The sequence below is a fragment of the Photinus pyralis genome, unplaced genomic scaffold (genome assembly GCF_008802855.1).
Source record: "Photinus pyralis isolate 1611_PpyrPB1 unplaced genomic scaffold, Ppyr1.3 Ppyr1.4_LG1, whole genome shotgun sequence".
NCBI lineage: Eukaryota > Metazoa > Arthropoda > Insecta > Coleoptera > Lampyridae > Photinus > Photinus pyralis.
Genome location: NW_022170249.1, coordinates 28,734,193 through 28,751,404, shown reverse-complemented (window position 1 = coordinate 28,751,404; position 17,212 = coordinate 28,734,193). Strand labels below are relative to the sequence as shown.

The 17,212-nt window shown below is 35.8% G+C and overlaps 2 protein-coding genes across 3 annotated transcripts; both read left to right on the top strand.

Moving 5' to 3' along the window:
• Window positions 1-7,334: 7,334 nt before the first annotated feature.
• Window positions 7,335-9,343, top strand: LOC116159294. 2 transcript variants are annotated; one of them, XM_031472249.1, is made up of 4 exons: window positions 7,335-8,088; window positions 8,142-8,442; window positions 8,492-8,850; window positions 8,896-9,343. In XM_031472249.1, exons 2-4 carry the CDS (start codon window positions 8,420-8,422, stop codon window positions 9,000-9,002), a joined length of 489 nt encoding a protein of 162 aa, XP_031328109.1. In that variant the 5' UTR covers window positions 7,335-8,088; window positions 8,142-8,419; the 3' UTR covers window positions 9,003-9,343. The 2 variants fall into 2 exon arrangements, with proteins under 2 accessions (XP_031328109.1, XP_031328110.1); XM_031472250.1 differs by having other exon boundaries at window positions 7,335-8,442.
• A 1,708-nt stretch (window positions 9,344-11,051) lies between these two features.
• On the top strand, window positions 11,052-13,878 carry LOC116159292. The gene is made up of 2 exons (XM_031472246.1): window positions 11,052-11,572; window positions 12,298-13,878. Exons 1-2 carry the CDS (start codon window positions 11,249-11,251, stop codon window positions 13,384-13,386), a joined length of 1,413 nt encoding a protein of 470 aa, XP_031328106.1. The 5' UTR covers window positions 11,052-11,248; the 3' UTR covers window positions 13,387-13,878.
• The last annotated feature ends 3,334 nt before the right edge of the window (window positions 13,879-17,212 follow it).

Here is a 17,212-nt window from a genome sequence, read left to right as displayed (position 1 = left end):
ACAAACGAACGTTACGGCTTTACGTGATATGCAGATTCCTAATTTAGATGATTATATATTTGTTCAATTTTCACTGAAATTATTAGATAATAAATCTAAAGAAGAATTTGAGAAAAAATACCTATCTTGAAACTGAATTTCCAACCTTTAAGAATTTAATAGAATTTTTACGAAATAAGTGTTCAGTATCCCAGTTGTTAGGAGCAAGTTTGAACGTGGAGCATAATTATAAGAGCGTTGTACCTACAATCAACGCAAATAAAAAAAAGGGTATCATTGGTTGCAAAAGGGGATAGTACTAAATATCCGAACCAAACTTGTATATTTTGTTCTCAAAACGACCATGGTAAGCTAATAAAATGTACAAAATTTATTTCGTTGACACCAAAGGAACGTCATTCATTTGTGCAAGATAAAAACTTGTGCTACGCTTGTCTGTATCCTCATCGAATTTCACAATGTAGGATGAAAATAATTGCAGATATTGTTCAAGTTCTCGTCACAATAGTCTTTTGCACGACGATCAATATAATAAAAAGGAATGCAATTTAGAACCACACTAAGAAAAATCGATTGTATTATGTTAAATACAATATTGTTCTTGTACTACTAAACCTAACCCATTTTATTTTTAGAATGAAATAATTTCATTGAAAACGTACCGTTTCAACTCTAAAGTTGTTACATGTTATAGGCATAAGATATTACTGGAATGCACTCCTAAATATGACGTGTTGTTGTTTAGAACACAGCATGCTTACTATATCCACACGACGACATTAACTCGTCATACGATGCATGTCAATAATTAGAAGATCGCCACATCTTACCGATTGAGCTGTAGTGTATCAAATTTAGTAGGTGTCGATTTTATTAATACTTATACTGTCTTTATGAAATGATCCCTTGATGACATCACTAACGTACCTAAATCAACGGCTTCTGATACGTCAGACAGATAAGCAGGCAGACGGACGGACAATATAAAAACTAGCAGCATTAATCTCTATGAGATAAATTTGGATGTGCATTCCATAAGATACTTATTGTTTATTACAACATTGTTTATTCGTTTTTGCCAACAATATGAGATAATTTTGTATAGTGTTTTTGGATTTCGGCTATGACCCTTTACTGTAGTCTCTAAATACCTACCTCATAAGGAATTTGTGACCCATAAAGGATGTCTTGAGACTTGAGACAAAAAGCTTTTAATAATACGCATTGAACTAAATTAACATAACTCAATTTATAATTAGGTAATATAGCACTTTCTATGATATGATACACGTTATCTGTGAAATGTGATATTTTTATTTAAAGACAACGAACGCCAGTAAGGTAAATTCAGATTTCTTATTGCAATTATGCACAACCTAATCGTGGTCCTCCATTACGACTTTTGCAGTTCAGAAGTTTAGAAGTTTTCTTCAATGTTCAATTCGTGCCATCATACCTACCATTACCATGGTTTAAATTTTTGTTTAGTAATTAATATTATAACTTATGTGAGTTAATGGACGAAGAGACAAAGTTGTTGTTAAGTGAATGGGGCTTCCAGTCCCACATCGATAAATTTTTCGGTAAGTAAAACTGTTTTCATTGAGTCAGATCGTGTAATAGTAATGGTTTTATAGCAGAATATGATCATTAGACTTTTCAATTTTCATTTGTACGTTAACTATAACTTTTGAAAGCCAAATATCTGATACTTTTAATGATAATTTCAGAAGAACAAGACTTGGCTACATTAAGGCTGGTACAGGAAGCGGACGGACTTGCAGCGATTGATTCCGGTGACAGGGGCGAGGGTAAAGTTTCGGTGCCATCTAGAAGAGTGGAGACAAATATTAAAACCAGCCACTAATACTTTTAATGTTGAACCAGAGGTATGTTTGAATTGTTTGGTTTCTTTTATTATTAATAAGAGTCCTCAAATCTTTTATAGTTTTGTATTCTTTGCCCGTCCACATGTGTGTGCAATAATTCATCTAAAGCCTCCAAACACAACGAAGTTCTGTATCGAAAGACCTTTTTCGGTGTAATTTACATTTATAATTTTTTGCTTTCAGATCTTCTCAGAAGGCGATATCTTGGATATCATCAGTCATAAGACATTAGAAGCAACAGGGTACAATAACGAAAACACCTTACCTTTAGATTTTTACCAAGTAGGAGAAGAAATTATCGAAGATCAAGTTACGCAGGAAAATGTATGTAACTTTGAGATGGCTACTAGATTAAGAATCTTTCATTTGTTCATGTTTTATTAAATTTTAACTACCATACTTTAAGATGCGTAGGTGTACCTACATATAGTTGTTATTAGAAAACTGTTTTAATTTATTTATTTTTTTTAAATAAATGCTAAAAAGATATCACCTTTGATTTACCTACACATCTCTAGTTTTCGTCTTTGTTGGCACATTTAAAAATAAAAAAAACATAATAATAACAGAAGGGAAACGAACGTACATTACGTTATTTACACTGCGACACTCTACGGACGAAAAAAAGACGATAAAAAATTGTTCGTATGATGTAACATTTTTTTAGTATGCAGTACTTTTTGAACCAGCCTGTACATTATGTGGAGCTGTAAATCTAACGTTTTGTGTTATAACAATATGTAACCGACAGTACACATAATATTAATTACCAATACAAGACGCATTAAATTTTAAGACGCTGCATATTAGTAAAAAAACAAATCATATTAAAAAGAAATAATGATCATATTAGTTTCAACATGATATATATTAAAAATATAACACACCATATCAAGTTAATACCTTACATAGTAAGGAACTGTCGGTGCCGTATTGCAGTAAAGACCGCGCATATTTAAGAAAAGCAACAACGTATTACCTTTTACTAATATTCCTACTAACTTAAAGAAATAACGTCTTACTGATAGTTAAAATCATCTTAAAGTTAACATGTACTGCAGTTAACAATCGTACTAACAAAATGAAGACATCTTTCGCTGTGATACAATAAACCCGATTTAAAAGCTGCAACATATCAAGACGTTAACGTTTACATATTACTTTAGTTTAAATCAACTTACGTCATTATAGTAGTGACGTCAAGACTTTTGTACTAATAAGTAATACGCGCGCAAGTACCTTAACGCGTTAATATGCCTCGTAGTTGTTTGACTTAGTCATGTTTTGTAACAGATTTGGGACACACCATTCCAAATTTGGTCGATTTTTTACTATCTTTGCAATTTAGCACCCAACTCCACTCAAGAAAACCCATCTAATTCAGTGGCATTATCTTGCGCGGATGAAAAAACTACAGACACTTTATTGGGGACCGCAAGGGTGTTAATAAAAAGTTATAGGGGGGAATGGATTCCTTGTCGACTTGTGCTGGACACCGGATCGCAAAGCAATTTTATTACAACGCTTTTAACAAATAAATTAGGATTAAAACGCAAACGATGTATCCATGAAATATCAGGTATTGGAAGTTCTACATCTTGCAAGCCACTAGGGAAGGTATATTGTGAGATTAAATCCATACATAATCCTGAATCAGTTTTTAATTTTGAGGCTAACGTATTGTCACGTATTACATCAAATTTGCCAGGTTTAAATTTATCGAAAGAAATTGGAAAGGGTTTTGAATGTGTTCATTTAGCAGACCCAGAGTTTAATATTTCATCCCCCGTGGATATATTGTTAGGCATACAGTCAGTTTTAGATTTAACGCCTGCACAGCCTTCCATTATTAAGGGCACACCCAGCGCTTATTCGACTTTACTGGGGTGGGTAATAGCGGGAAACGTACATCAAAACTCTACATTACAAAATTGGCAGCGCATGTTACGATAGATAACGAACCGTCACTTGACGAAATTCTGAGAATGTTTTGGGAGTGTGAAGAAGTACCTTTATCAAGGTTAGTCTCACCAGATGATCAATTTTGTGAAACACAGTATCAAATGTCCACAAAACGAAACGAGAAGGGTCAATATATTGTGCGTTTTCCATTTAAAAAGAACGGACCTCAATTAGCGAGTAACAGGGAAAGTGCTTTGAATAGATTTCATAAACTTGAAACACGTTTCAAGAGAGATGCAGAGTATTTTCGACTTTACTCTGAAAATATTAACGGTTATATTACACAGGGTCACTTAGTTCCCACAACAAAGGCATCATCTTATATTATGACTCATCATGGGATTTTGAAACGAACTGGGGAGAATAGTAAGGTCAGGGTGGTATTTAATCCTACGGAACGAGACGCTCAAGGATATTCTTTAAATGATTACTTATTAGCGGGTCCCAAATTACAACAGGACATATCAGTAATTATAACGAGATTTAGGCTTAGACCGATAGCTTTGGCTTGCGATATTTGTCAGATGTTTAGATGCATTTTGGTACACCCCGAAGACCGTAAATATTTCCATATGTTTTGGCGATCTAGTCCCAATGAACCTATAAGGGAGTGGGAGCATACCAGAGTTATTTTCGGAGCAACCTCATCACCATTTTTAGCAAATCGTACCATTAAACAACTTACCTACGATGAAGGTAAAAATTATCCTAAAGCAACGTTAGCTTTGACGCAGCAAACATTTGTTGATGACATTTTAACAGGAGCTTTTAACAAATCCGAAGCCTTCGAAATTAAGCGGCAGCTTATAGGTTTATTAAAGGCAGGAGGCTTTGAATTGGGAAAATGGGCATCTTCTGACGTAGATGTCACTCAACCGCTACAAGACTCTGTAGAACTCCCTATGGGAATCATACAATCTGCTGTTAAGGTGTTAGGAATTTACTGGGATACAACGAGCGATGTATTTCAATATAAGGTACATGAGGTTAACGAGCCTGCAACGAAACGAGGCATATTGTCAAGGGTTGCACGAACTTATGATATTAATGGTTATCTAAGTCCCTTTACGTTTTTACTTAAATGTTTGGTTCAGGCGTTATGGTTGCAAAAAATAGGGTGGGATGAGCCTTTACCAACCGATATTTTAGAAAAGTGGTTGCTAGTTAAAGCACAATTACCTTTGATAGACAGTATAACCATACCTAGATGTATATACAAAACGGAAGTATCTTGTGCTAGGTTAGTGGGTTTTTCAGATGCGAGTAGTATGGGGATGGCAGCGGTAATATATTTACGTGTGGAAATTAATAATAATTGCTTTATAAATTTGGTGTGTGCTAAGACTAAGGTAGCTCCATTGAAAACCTGGACAATTCCGAGATTAGAACTTGGAGCTGCGTGTCTCTTGTCTAAATTATTAGTTCCCACCATAGAGGCGTGTAGGTCATTTATAAACATGACGGAACCCACTTGCTTTGTAGATTCCACTACGGTGTTAGGGTGGATAAAAACACCTCCGTATAAATTAAAAACGTTTATTTCTAATAGGGTAGTTCAAATTCACGAAAATATTCCCACAGCCCATTGGAAATATGTACCAGGGAAGGTAAATCCTGCTGACCCGGCTAGCAGGGGGCTTACTCCGAGTGAATTGGTGTCATGCGATCTGTGGTGGAAAGGCCCAAGTTATCTTTTGGAAAACGAAAACCGATGGAATTTTGAATACGAACTTCCCTCAAATTTAGACGAAACAAAAGACCTGCCAGAAATAGAGATAGCATTACTAGCAACGAAAATTGATTATAGCTGTTTCATTAATGTTTTAGAAAGGCATTCGTCTCTTTTAAAAATACAACGTATTTTTGGTTATGTAATTAGATTTGTTAAAAATTGGATAGGTAAACAGCGCACCACAATTGATTCTTGTTGTTTAACTGGTCCTCTTAAATCTGTAGAATACCAAAACGGTTTACTATTAGCATTACGCATAACACAATCTAAGTATTTATTTAACGAGATCAGTTTGATTAAACGGGGGTTAGTGTGTTCGAAGAATATAAGATTCCTTTCACCATTTCTCTCGGAGAACGGGTACTTGATGGTGGGGGGGCGTTTGAGACATTCGCAATTACCTTCACGACAAAAACATCCTTACTTGATTCCCAAGGAAAGCAGATTGGCGATATTGATATGTGATCATTTTCATATCTACTCGGGTCACGGTGGACCACGTTTAGTACATTCGCTAATTGCACGGTATTACTGGATACCAAGTTTAAGGACATTAATTCGGAAAAGAATTTTTCGATGTTTGGTATGCTATAGATTTGCTTCAAAACCCATCCAACCTCCGATGGGAGATCTTCCTGCATATCGTTTGGAACCGGGCAGGTGTTTCTCTCATACAGGTCTCGACTACGCAGGACCATTTGAAGTAAAAATTTCAAAACTAAGAAATGATAGATATCAAAAATGTTACGTTGCACTATTCATTTGCATGGTTTCAAGAGCTATTCACTTAGAATTGGTCACCCCTTTAACTACCGAAGCCTGCTTATCTGCATTAGACAGGTTTATTTCAAGACGAGGATTACCTTGTAATTTGTATAGCGATCAAGGATCTAATTTTAGAGGCGCGGCGAGAGAAATCTCAGAATTGACAAAGTTTTTTGATGATTCCAATCCAGAAATATCACATTATCTATCATCTCGAAACATTGCGTGGAATCATAACCCACCTTATGCACCACATATGGGTGGTCTTTGGGAAGCGGGGGTTAAATCCTTTAAGTATCACCTTAAGCGCATTGTGGGTAATGCGAGATTGCATTTGGAACCATTTATGACTACCATAGCTCGTATAGAAGCAATATTAAATTCAAGGCCATTTTGTAATCAATCTTCTTCGCCAGACGAAGATTTAGATCCCTTAACTCCTGGTCATTTTTTGGTAGGTGGACCGTTGCTAACTCGAGTAGAGGTAGATATAACGAATGTTCCACAAAACCGTTTAAGCCAGTGGCAATTATGTCAGCAATTAGTACAATCGTTCTGGAAACGTTGGTCCAATGAATATATTCAATCATTGCAAAAAAGACCAAAATGGACTCAACCTTCTCCAGAAATCAAATTAGGAGATCTGGTGTTATGGTATCACCCTGATGCCCCACCTGCTCATTGGCCAATTGGCAAGGTTGTCAGATTAACTAAGGGACAAGACGGTATTACTAGAGTTGTAAATATACGAACTGCCACGGGTGAAATTCAGCGACCTGTGAATAAGGTGGCACTTTTACCACCGCCTTAAAAAAAAATTCATTAATGAAATGCATTGAACAATTTTTTTCTATTTAAGAATTATTTTTTTTTGTTATTATTTTTGGAACCTAAACCAAATCAATCGTTTTACATTTGTTTATAATTTTTTTGGTGAAATTTTGAAATTAATTTAAATCTTAATTTGAGCAAATAATTAAATTTGGGTGGGGGGTATAGGTATGTTGGAAATAGGTAAATTAAAGTTCGTTCAATTCCGTTTTTCCCTCCTTCTCAAAAAGCGTCACGGGAAGATACCGAAACAAGTGAGTGAGTGCGGTACCGCCGAGAATGAAACAACTAAAATTACCGGTAAGTGACGCTGTCCCACTGTACCATTAATAACGAACGAACGGGAAAATTTGGATACAAACAAGAGGCATTCCTAAAGTTATTATGGAGGCGTTACAAGCACAATTGGAACAGCTGTTAAAACAAAACGAAGCGCTAACGTTGAAGCTGCAAGTACAGCAGCAGCAGCAATATCAGCAGGAAGCAGAGCACCAGGTCAATGAATGCAAACGTTTGCAACCAGCCGAGGTGCACCGAGTGTCGGTGAAATTACCACCGTTTTGGAAATACAAGCCGTACCTTTGGTTTGCCCAGGTAGAGGCGCAGTTCGAAATCGCGCACATTACGCAGGAGACCACCAAGTATTCATACGCATTTATAAATAGCGGAACCAATGAAAATGAAGTTCTTATAATGTGTCACTGCGTAGTACGTAATCACTCATAAATAACATTTTCCTGCTAACCTACAATTGTGCAGTGTTTATGTTGGCGGTAGTTCTTTTCTTTTCGTGCAAGAGCATAGTAGTGAAGGATGAATGAGTTGAAAGAAGTTTCGCTTTACGATCCTGTGGGAAGTAAAAACTACACTGTCTTTTAAATGAAAGTGATGCTTGTCGTGTTGATACAGGTAAAAGACTGGAGAAATATATCCGATTATTCTTCCTCTGTTTCATTTTGTAGATATTGAGTTTGCACAGGCACTGTTATTCCATGCGATATGTACAAGCTCTACGTCGAATGAAAGTGCACAAGTCCAGGTGTTGCCGAGATCTTCCACTTCCTCATCTGTGGCATCTGAAAATGTTTGTGAAGAAGTAGAAGTACCTGCCACAAGAGAAAAACGAAAACGATTTCGATTTTCAGAAAATGACAATATTAAATGTATCAAGGAGTTATTCAACGTGTTGGCAGAAGATAGTGTGCATAGCGAGGATGAATTGTGGGCGAAAGTGCATGAGATGCTAATGTATGATAATCCAGAGTAAGTTGTTTCGTTTTTATGGTCATATTTAACTAATCTGTTGTTTTAGTCGGTTTAAGACATGTAGTTTGCGATTACTAAAAGATCATATGCTTGAACAAATTTGTAAATATCGTAAATACGATTCTGAAGAGGCATCAGAGTCTGGAAAGGAGAGATTGCAAACACCTTGGGGGGCTAATATGAGGGAATTAATGGAAGTGTGGGACACATATACGAAACTTGTGAATGCTGATAAGGTGTTACATACGGCAAATGCACCTGGACGTCCAAAGAAAGGTAGCGAAACACAGAAAAAGAATGAAGTAGAAGTAGCTAGAAGAATCAGAGATGCAGCTTTAGGTACAATCACACAGAGTTGTACAAATGAGTTACAAACAGTTCAAGAGCAGAGGTCTACATCAGATGGTAAGTTGTACATTAGTTTTTTCAATAAAGAAAAATGTATTTTAGATGGTTGTCAAACACCTACTGCACGACAGCACACCAAAGTTGCAACAAAAAGAAGAACTAATAAAGATGAGATGTATTTGCATACCTATCAGAGAAAGCCAGATTAGAAGCTGAATTCAAAAGGGACGAATTAAAGTTACGAAAGCAACAGCATGATGACAACATTAAGCTACAAGGGGAAACATTAAAATTTAAACAAGCCCAACTGGATTTTGAGAAGGAAAAATGGAAACTAGAGGCCGAAGAAAGACGTTCAGAAATGGAAAGAAGTACTAATTTATTGCGTATGCTTTACGATATTATAAAAAAATAGTAGTCTGTAAACTATATACATATGTCTGTTTAGTTATGTAAGGATTTTGAATTATGGTATACAATATACATTGCTATTGAAAATATTCTCTTAAAGTAGGAGATTCCACATTGAAATAAGTAGATGTTGCACTTCCATATAAGCAGGTGTGAGCATTAGTTAAAAGAGTTGCAACGATGTAATATTTTCCAACAGGTTGAAGGTATAATATAAGATTTTTCTTAAAGTCCACAAAAGCAAATTGCTGAACAATTTTTCCAAAACTCGATTCAACACACTGTCGTACAGAAGACATGTTATGATTAAAGTTTTGTTGGGATGCCGATAATGAACTGTTTGAATACGGTCGTATCAGTTGTTTTTTGAGTGGATAACCTTCATCCCCATAAATACTGAAATCAGAACAATGTAAATTAAGTTGCTCCAATATTAAAGTGTCTTTTAATATAAAAGCATCCGGTCTAGGACATTTTGGCGCGGCCACTTCGGCGCCGCCACTTTGGCGCGGCCGCTTTGGCGCGGCCGCTTTGGCGCCGGGACAGTTTGGCGCCGGGACATTTTGGCGCCGGGACACTTTGGCGCCGGGACATTTTGGCACCGGGACACTTTGGCGCCGGGACATTTTGGCACCGAGGCAGTTTGGCGCCAGAAATTTATACACATATAAAAACCTAATCGTTATTGATGATATACAATTAGATGAAATTTACCTGACACACAAATAGTTTACTTACTTCTGTTATGACCGTTTGCACCGACAAAGCTTAGCTTAAGCGTCGTTAAAAACCCACGGCGACCATTGTCGCAACGGGTTGCCATGGATTTTAATCTATGCTTATGCTAAGCTCCGCTTAAATTTGCCGGTGCAAACGGCCAAGGGACATAAGTTCTTTAAGATATACACCACCGTAGGTAATAAATGTGTCAAAATAAGCAGAAGGTGCACATTTCTGGTATTGTTAAATATTCTATTGTTTACTTGCCGACAAATAAAAATATTTACACCATTAGGACCGACTGTGGTAATTAGGAAAAACCAGAGACTTGCTATAACTAGACTGCGCTTAACGTATCTAAGGTGTTGTCGACACAGTATGCCACACACAATGCACTGCGGGGCAAAATCGCTGAGATGATTTATGCAATATAATGAAATAAGCTGTTATTTTAGATGTTCCGTTCATTAATCATTCTCGTGATTAGCTCGAATTAGTGAACAGATAAATTTCTGTTGAGAATAAACCAATAAACTTAGGTTAACTTGTGCGTATCAACATTTACTCTGTCGATAAATTTTTAAATAATATGCTGATTTTCCACGAATAAAAGTTTAAAGGGAGGATTGTTGTACGGATCAAACGATGCATTAAAAATTTGCCAAATTGCTGAAAATGTGTTCAGGTTATTCATTCAATCCACACCACACCGCGTTGTAAACAAAATGGTTATCAGCAGTCTTAGAAAAATAAATAACAGTTACAGCCCATTTGGGTTTTTGGATAGGCATTATATTGAATCAAAATCCGCTAAATAATCATATCTTACTACTTACATCTTTAGTTTTAAGAGTATATTTTCCCATACGTGTTCACCACCAAAATACACATATAAATCAAATTAGGACTAGAGTAAGGCAGTTATATACCAATTTAGTTCAAATAAAATACCAACAAATTCGATTAAAATAGTTAACAGCTATATGTTATCTTTTTTTGCTACTAAAATTTAGAATAAACATGGCTAAAGCAAGCTGCAGGACGTACGTCTGCCCCGCGATGAACAGTTGGTTGCCTATCGTATCTTGACAACAGGCGTTTATAGTAAAATCTACGTTACGCGCGGTCTAGTTATAACAAGTCTCTGGGAAAAACCTGTATTACCTATACTGACTCATTCTTAAACCTACCCTGATTATCTGCCTTAGTTTCCCGTTCGACTCTGTTTGCAACTTTTGTGTGTTCCTTGTAGCAGTTGTAGAATACTGTCGATTGATCTCCTCAGGTTCTTTTTAAACTCTTTTTTGTTTTGTGATAATTAGACATGAATCGCGAGCGCGAAATTATATCAGTACGCGGGAGAAACAAATTTGTGTCTGACGGTTTTTCATACACATTTGATAAGCTAAGTAAAGACGGCCTAACATCATTTTGGAGGTGCACCAATAAAGATGAATGTAAGGCGAGATTACATACAAGGAACAACGAGGTGGTTAAATTGCTCAATGTACATAATCACGATGCTTCTGCGTCAAGCATTGAAGCAGCTGAAATTGTTACCCGTATCAAGGCACGTGCTGTGAACACCCAAGAATGTACTTCACAAGTTATCAACGAGTGCATCACCGGAATATCTCAAGCAGCAATGGTAGGTTTTGTTTTTAAATGTTAGTGTAAGACGCCCATTACACTAATCAAAGAAAAAATATAAAACCCTACCGAAACTATTTGTTAGTCAAATTTAAACGCATTAGGTACAGTATATAAGGACATACATTTTTTTAAATTGTAAATGTGCCTGCTGTGAGTAAATATGGATTTTTATCTTGAAAAATTTGAAAGAAGTTTTTTCTTTGATTAGTAAAAAATGGAATCACTTCATATATTTCTGTAAAGTTAAGTTTACGTATATATACAGAAAAGTGACAGAAGGTCTTTCGAAGTCCTTTATTTTGACATTTGATTTTTTAAAATCGGTCGTTCGTTTTGGAGAAAATTAGAAAAATTTTTACTTAAATAAATCGACCGATTTTAAAAAATCAAACGTCAAAAGAAAGGACTTCGAAAGACCTTTCAAACAAGCTCTCACTCGATACCACTTGTCATTTAAAATTTGTAAGGGAATGACCCTGAGGGACAAAGGCTGAAAGGGGGTGAAGTAGTTTTTTGTTAAAAAGTTGTCCCCCTAGACAAATCTTTTGACGTGTCTCGGAGTTTTTTCTTTTAATCAGTGGTTTTCGATAAATCCGTGGTGGGAAGTTTTAAAATGAACACCCGTATGCAATTACAATCATGCACTTTCAAATGCATAAAAATCCTAAGCCATGATATTAATTATTAGCTGTTTTGTAATACAACACTCGTGCATTCTAGGCTTCTCTTCCACAACTGGGAGCTCTCAAGAAAACTGTAAGACGCAAGAGAAATGAAGTTAATGCAGCCCCTCCAGCACCACTGAATTTGCAAACGCTACAAATTCCAGATGAATTCAAAATGTATGCATTTGACAATGGAATAGAAGAAAATTTTTTGTTATATGACAGTGGACCGGAAGAAATGAGGATATTGATTTTTGGTCGTCGACAGAATTTACACATTTTACGTAGCAGTGATACCTTCTATGGCGACGGCACCTTCAAAACAGCTCCACATTTGTTTTCGCAAATTTATACTATACTTGGACGACTTCATGGTGGAGTGCATCCAATCATATATGCCCTTTTGCCAAATAAACAGGGCGCTACGTACGTGAGATTGTTTCGAGCATTAATAGAATTAGAGCCCAACTTTCAACCTCGATCGTATTCCTGCGATTTTGAAGCAGCCGCCATTACTGCATTTCAAGGATGCTTTCCCGATGCAAATATATTCGGTTGCTATTACCACCTAACTCACAACGTAAAGAAAAAAATTTGTGAATTAGGATTGATTCAAAACTACAATAATGATGCTAATTTCTCCTTGCGCGCAAAAATGGTACCCGCGTTGGCCTTTGTTCCAATAAACGACCTGGAAAACGCCCTTGATGCTATTTCGGAAGCTCTTCCCGATGATTTGCAACCCTTGGTAGATTGGTTTGAGGACAATTACATCGGTCGCAGAAATCGTAGAGGGCTTGGCAGGCGTCCAGCCCTGTTCGGACCAGAGACATGGAATCTGCATCAAAGAGTGTTAGACGGCGAAGATCGTACGAACAATTACGCCGAAGCAGCGCACCGTAGGCTTACAATAGAATTGGGAATGGAGCATCCAACCATTTGGAAATTCATTGTTGCCTTAAGAAAAATTCAGATTGCAAGGGACGTTCGCTATGAACAACTCCTTGCTGGTCATCAACCATCACCAAAAAAACGCAAATATAGGGAAATTGATAACCGTATTTCCAGACTTATTTTAAACTACAATAATGATAATATACTTGAATTTCTGCGTGGGATTGCGCACAATTATGAATTACATTAAGTTTTTTGTAACATATATTTATGTAGGTACATATGTTTATTCGTGATAATTAAATAGGTACCTTTTGCGTGCAAAATGACTAGCCACTTTCCTTTAGTAGCTTATTCCTTGTTATAAGTTGCTTTTATTTGCTGTGCATAGCAGTGATATCTGGAGGTCGTTTATAGTTACTATGTCTTAAATGGATTAAATGTGCCTATTCTGGGGCAGATATGAATCATGCTATTGTTTTGTTTGGACAGGCGATATACCTACTAAACATCAACAAATAACTGAAGAGCACTTTCTACTTCAAAGGCGATTACTTGCATTATTATGAAAGTAAAAGAAAGTCCAAAAGGAAAAAGTTTTGCACACTTTCAACCAGTAGCGTAGGAATAATCTTCATATCCACCTCATTGTGCACATTGTGCAATGCCGAGTGCTAAACATTCATGCTGCCTAAATGTCTCCCTCACAACCCACATGTTTCTGCGCCAAAGTGTCCCCGCGCCGAAGTGTCCCGGCGCCGAGGTGTCCCGGCGCCGAGGTGTCCCAGCGCCGAAGTGTCCCGGCGCCAAAGGAGCCGCGCCCAAGTGGCCGCGCCAAAGAGGCCGCGCCAAACTGTCCGGGTCCGAAAAGCATCATGTCGTCTTCCTGGGTATGGCATACTCATGTGTATAATAATACCATTTGGCAATGTAATGTTTTGAAACTTCATACAATGAACCCGTTTATGCCCACTATATACTTCTTTTTGATTAATCTGGGGTCGACAGATTGGTCTAGCTGTGCCATCAATAAATCCGATGCAGTTTTTTAATGGCGCTCCTTTTGAATGCACAACAACTGCCAATTCTTTTTGGAAATCATGTGAAAATCACTTATTTTCAATAAAGTTCAATAATAATTGCCCCCATTTCTTAAATATGAAATATATTATTACATTGAGTAATTTGCTTATAGACGTATGATGTCTATAAAATTTGTCCTGAAGCTCCTTTAATCTGTTGGGATATGCAAATCGTAGGAGAAGCATACACAAGCCTTCAGTCCCTAAAGAATGCAGTTTAATATATTAAACCAATAATTGTAACACATGTACAAAATTACCATCTACAACGTGCTGATCACAAGTTTCAAACCGGTCAGGCAGTTGCAGAGCTTTATAAAGATGGTGAATATCATTTTTCTCAAAGCGAAATATGAACCTAAAATTATGTAAAGGAATAGAGTCTATATTAAACTTGTTTGTTGAATAAAACTGTTTTCGTTCTGTAATTGTTCTTCTCAAAGCTTTATAAATAAGGATACTTTCAATGTCATCAACTTCTAAAAAAAGGAGTTCATTTTCACCAACTTTGGACATTTTAACACAATGTAAAATAAAAGTGAGGTTAAGACTCCTTCAAACTTATAAGCAAAATTGAACACGCCCAGCACACACCGCAACTTATTTATTATTTATTATTATTAACTTTGCTATAAAAATGTTTTATACTTATAAACTTATATTATAAGGAAAAATGGCCGTCTAACATAACGGAAAATGCTGTCCGCAACCTCGCTATTATCCAAGTTGCTAACGTAACTACCAATAGTATAATTTTTACTAAAGGTGATATTATTCTAATTGAATTTAAGAAAATGCCTTGTTTTGGAAAAATTAGTAACATTATTATTAATAAGGATCAGAAGATATGTTTTATATGTGAAATGTTGGAGCCCATTTGTTTTAATCGTCATTTGTATGCCTTTGAAGTTAAATCTACTGATAAGGTGGTAGTTATATTTGATAGCGAATTAAATTGTTACGATACTCACATAATGATAAATAAAAAAGATAAAAAATTTATTTCTATGTATTAACATGTTAAGTCATTGCAGAAGTAGGTATTATTTTTTCTTAACTTTTCATAATGTATTGATAAATGTAGGTGTATATAAACATGGTTATATTGTTTCTTACTCTAAGGATTTATTTTTCGTTATTTTTTGTAACTGAATTATATATTTGATTTTGCGTTAAATGCCAAAATAAATCGATATGTTATGGTAGGAACAGTATTTTAGTTCAATATACCTACCTAATTATTTTCCTGTTTCGATTTTTCACAATGTAAAAAACCGTTTTTAAAATGAATAATAATGTGCATCTATTTGCCACAAATAAGAAATATAACTATAAAATAGGTGCACTTACTATAGTATAGTCACAGTATAGTAACTTTATTCTGAAATGCCTAAATATAGTTATTTTTGTAACATTTTTCGAAACGACAAAATGAGTCCAAAAAATCATTTTAGGTACGTGTAACAATTTTTTTTGGTAAAGCTCCAAAGAAGCATTTTAACACACCTCTTAATATGGACTAATGTGAACAAAACAAATATTTCTCGAAAATACCTAGTGAGCCGCCATGTAAAGATAACAGCTTTTTGAAGTTGACAATCGAGTCTGGAAAAGATTCATTTTACGGACACTTTTGAGTTCGTAAAATAACTGTATTAAGGAGTGTGTACAAAAAAATTAATTATCGTAATCTGTCTATTTGGCATAAAGAAGAAACTTATTTATTATAAGTAGGTGTACTTATTAGTCACAGCAAAACGATATTGTTGGGAGAGTGAAATAATTGTTTGCAGGTAGTATGTGGATCTATTTGGCATAAATAAGAAACTTATTTACTACAAATATATGTATTTATTAGCCACAGCAAAACGACATTATTGCGAGAGTGAAATAATTGTTTGCAGTTAATATGTGGATCTATGTGGCATAAATAAGGAACTTATTTACTGTAAATAGGTGCCTTTATTAGTGGTAGCAAAGTTATATAGTTACCACGGCAAGGCAATCTATTAGCCACTGCAAAGCGACCTTATTACGATTAATATATATCTATTTTCTGTAGGTAGGAGACTATTTACTACAGCACCAAAGACATGCAGCGGCAAATAAGTGCACATACTAGTGGCAACAAGTGTTAAAACCAAATAGATGAATCTTAGCAAAACGACTCTATTAGCGGTTAATGGGCAACTTATTTAAGGCCTATTTAATGCAGAAATTTTGTTGCGGCAAATAGATTTTTTTATGGCTAATAGATTTTTTTCTCAGTGTACGCTGTAATATAATCTATTTTATTTTTTCTTTGCACTAAGTAGTTGCCGACCACAAGCCGCCCTATTAGTCCCATTAGTCCGTGGGTTGCGCTAAAGACGCGAGTGAATAAATTTCAACGTAATAATTGATATAGTTGTAGTTTGCTTAGAAATTCCAAAAATTACCGTTCGTAATTCTGAAATTACGAACATTACGCAATGCATATCAAAAATTACAGAAAAATTACTATTACAATTCGAAAAAATCAAAAATTACTTAATACGAGCCGAAAATTACAAAAATTACTTGAAAATATATGAGTAATTTAATGTAATTACAGTAGGTGTACGTTTTATTTACTTGTGGCACACCCCTCGGATATAATTATTTGTAATTTACTTCAGATCAACATATAGACATAATAGCTCTCAGGTTGTTGTCTGAAACAGACATGCAAGTCTCAATACCGCATATAGACGCCAGAGCTAAATTTCGAGAAAACCTCAATGGATGGAAGGAGTCATTTCGAAAGGCCCAACAACATGTAGACGAAAGCTTTGAAAATAATTATGATTTAATTGCGCTGTCGAATTCGATTTTACAGTCATCATTGGAAGGAGAAACACGTCAGCTAGATGGCAACTTAACAGAAATAGGTTGTATACCCACTGCCGCCGCAGCAACTAAAGTTGTTAACGAAACTCGGTCAACGCCATCGGCGTAGCTTTATTAGTACCTCGC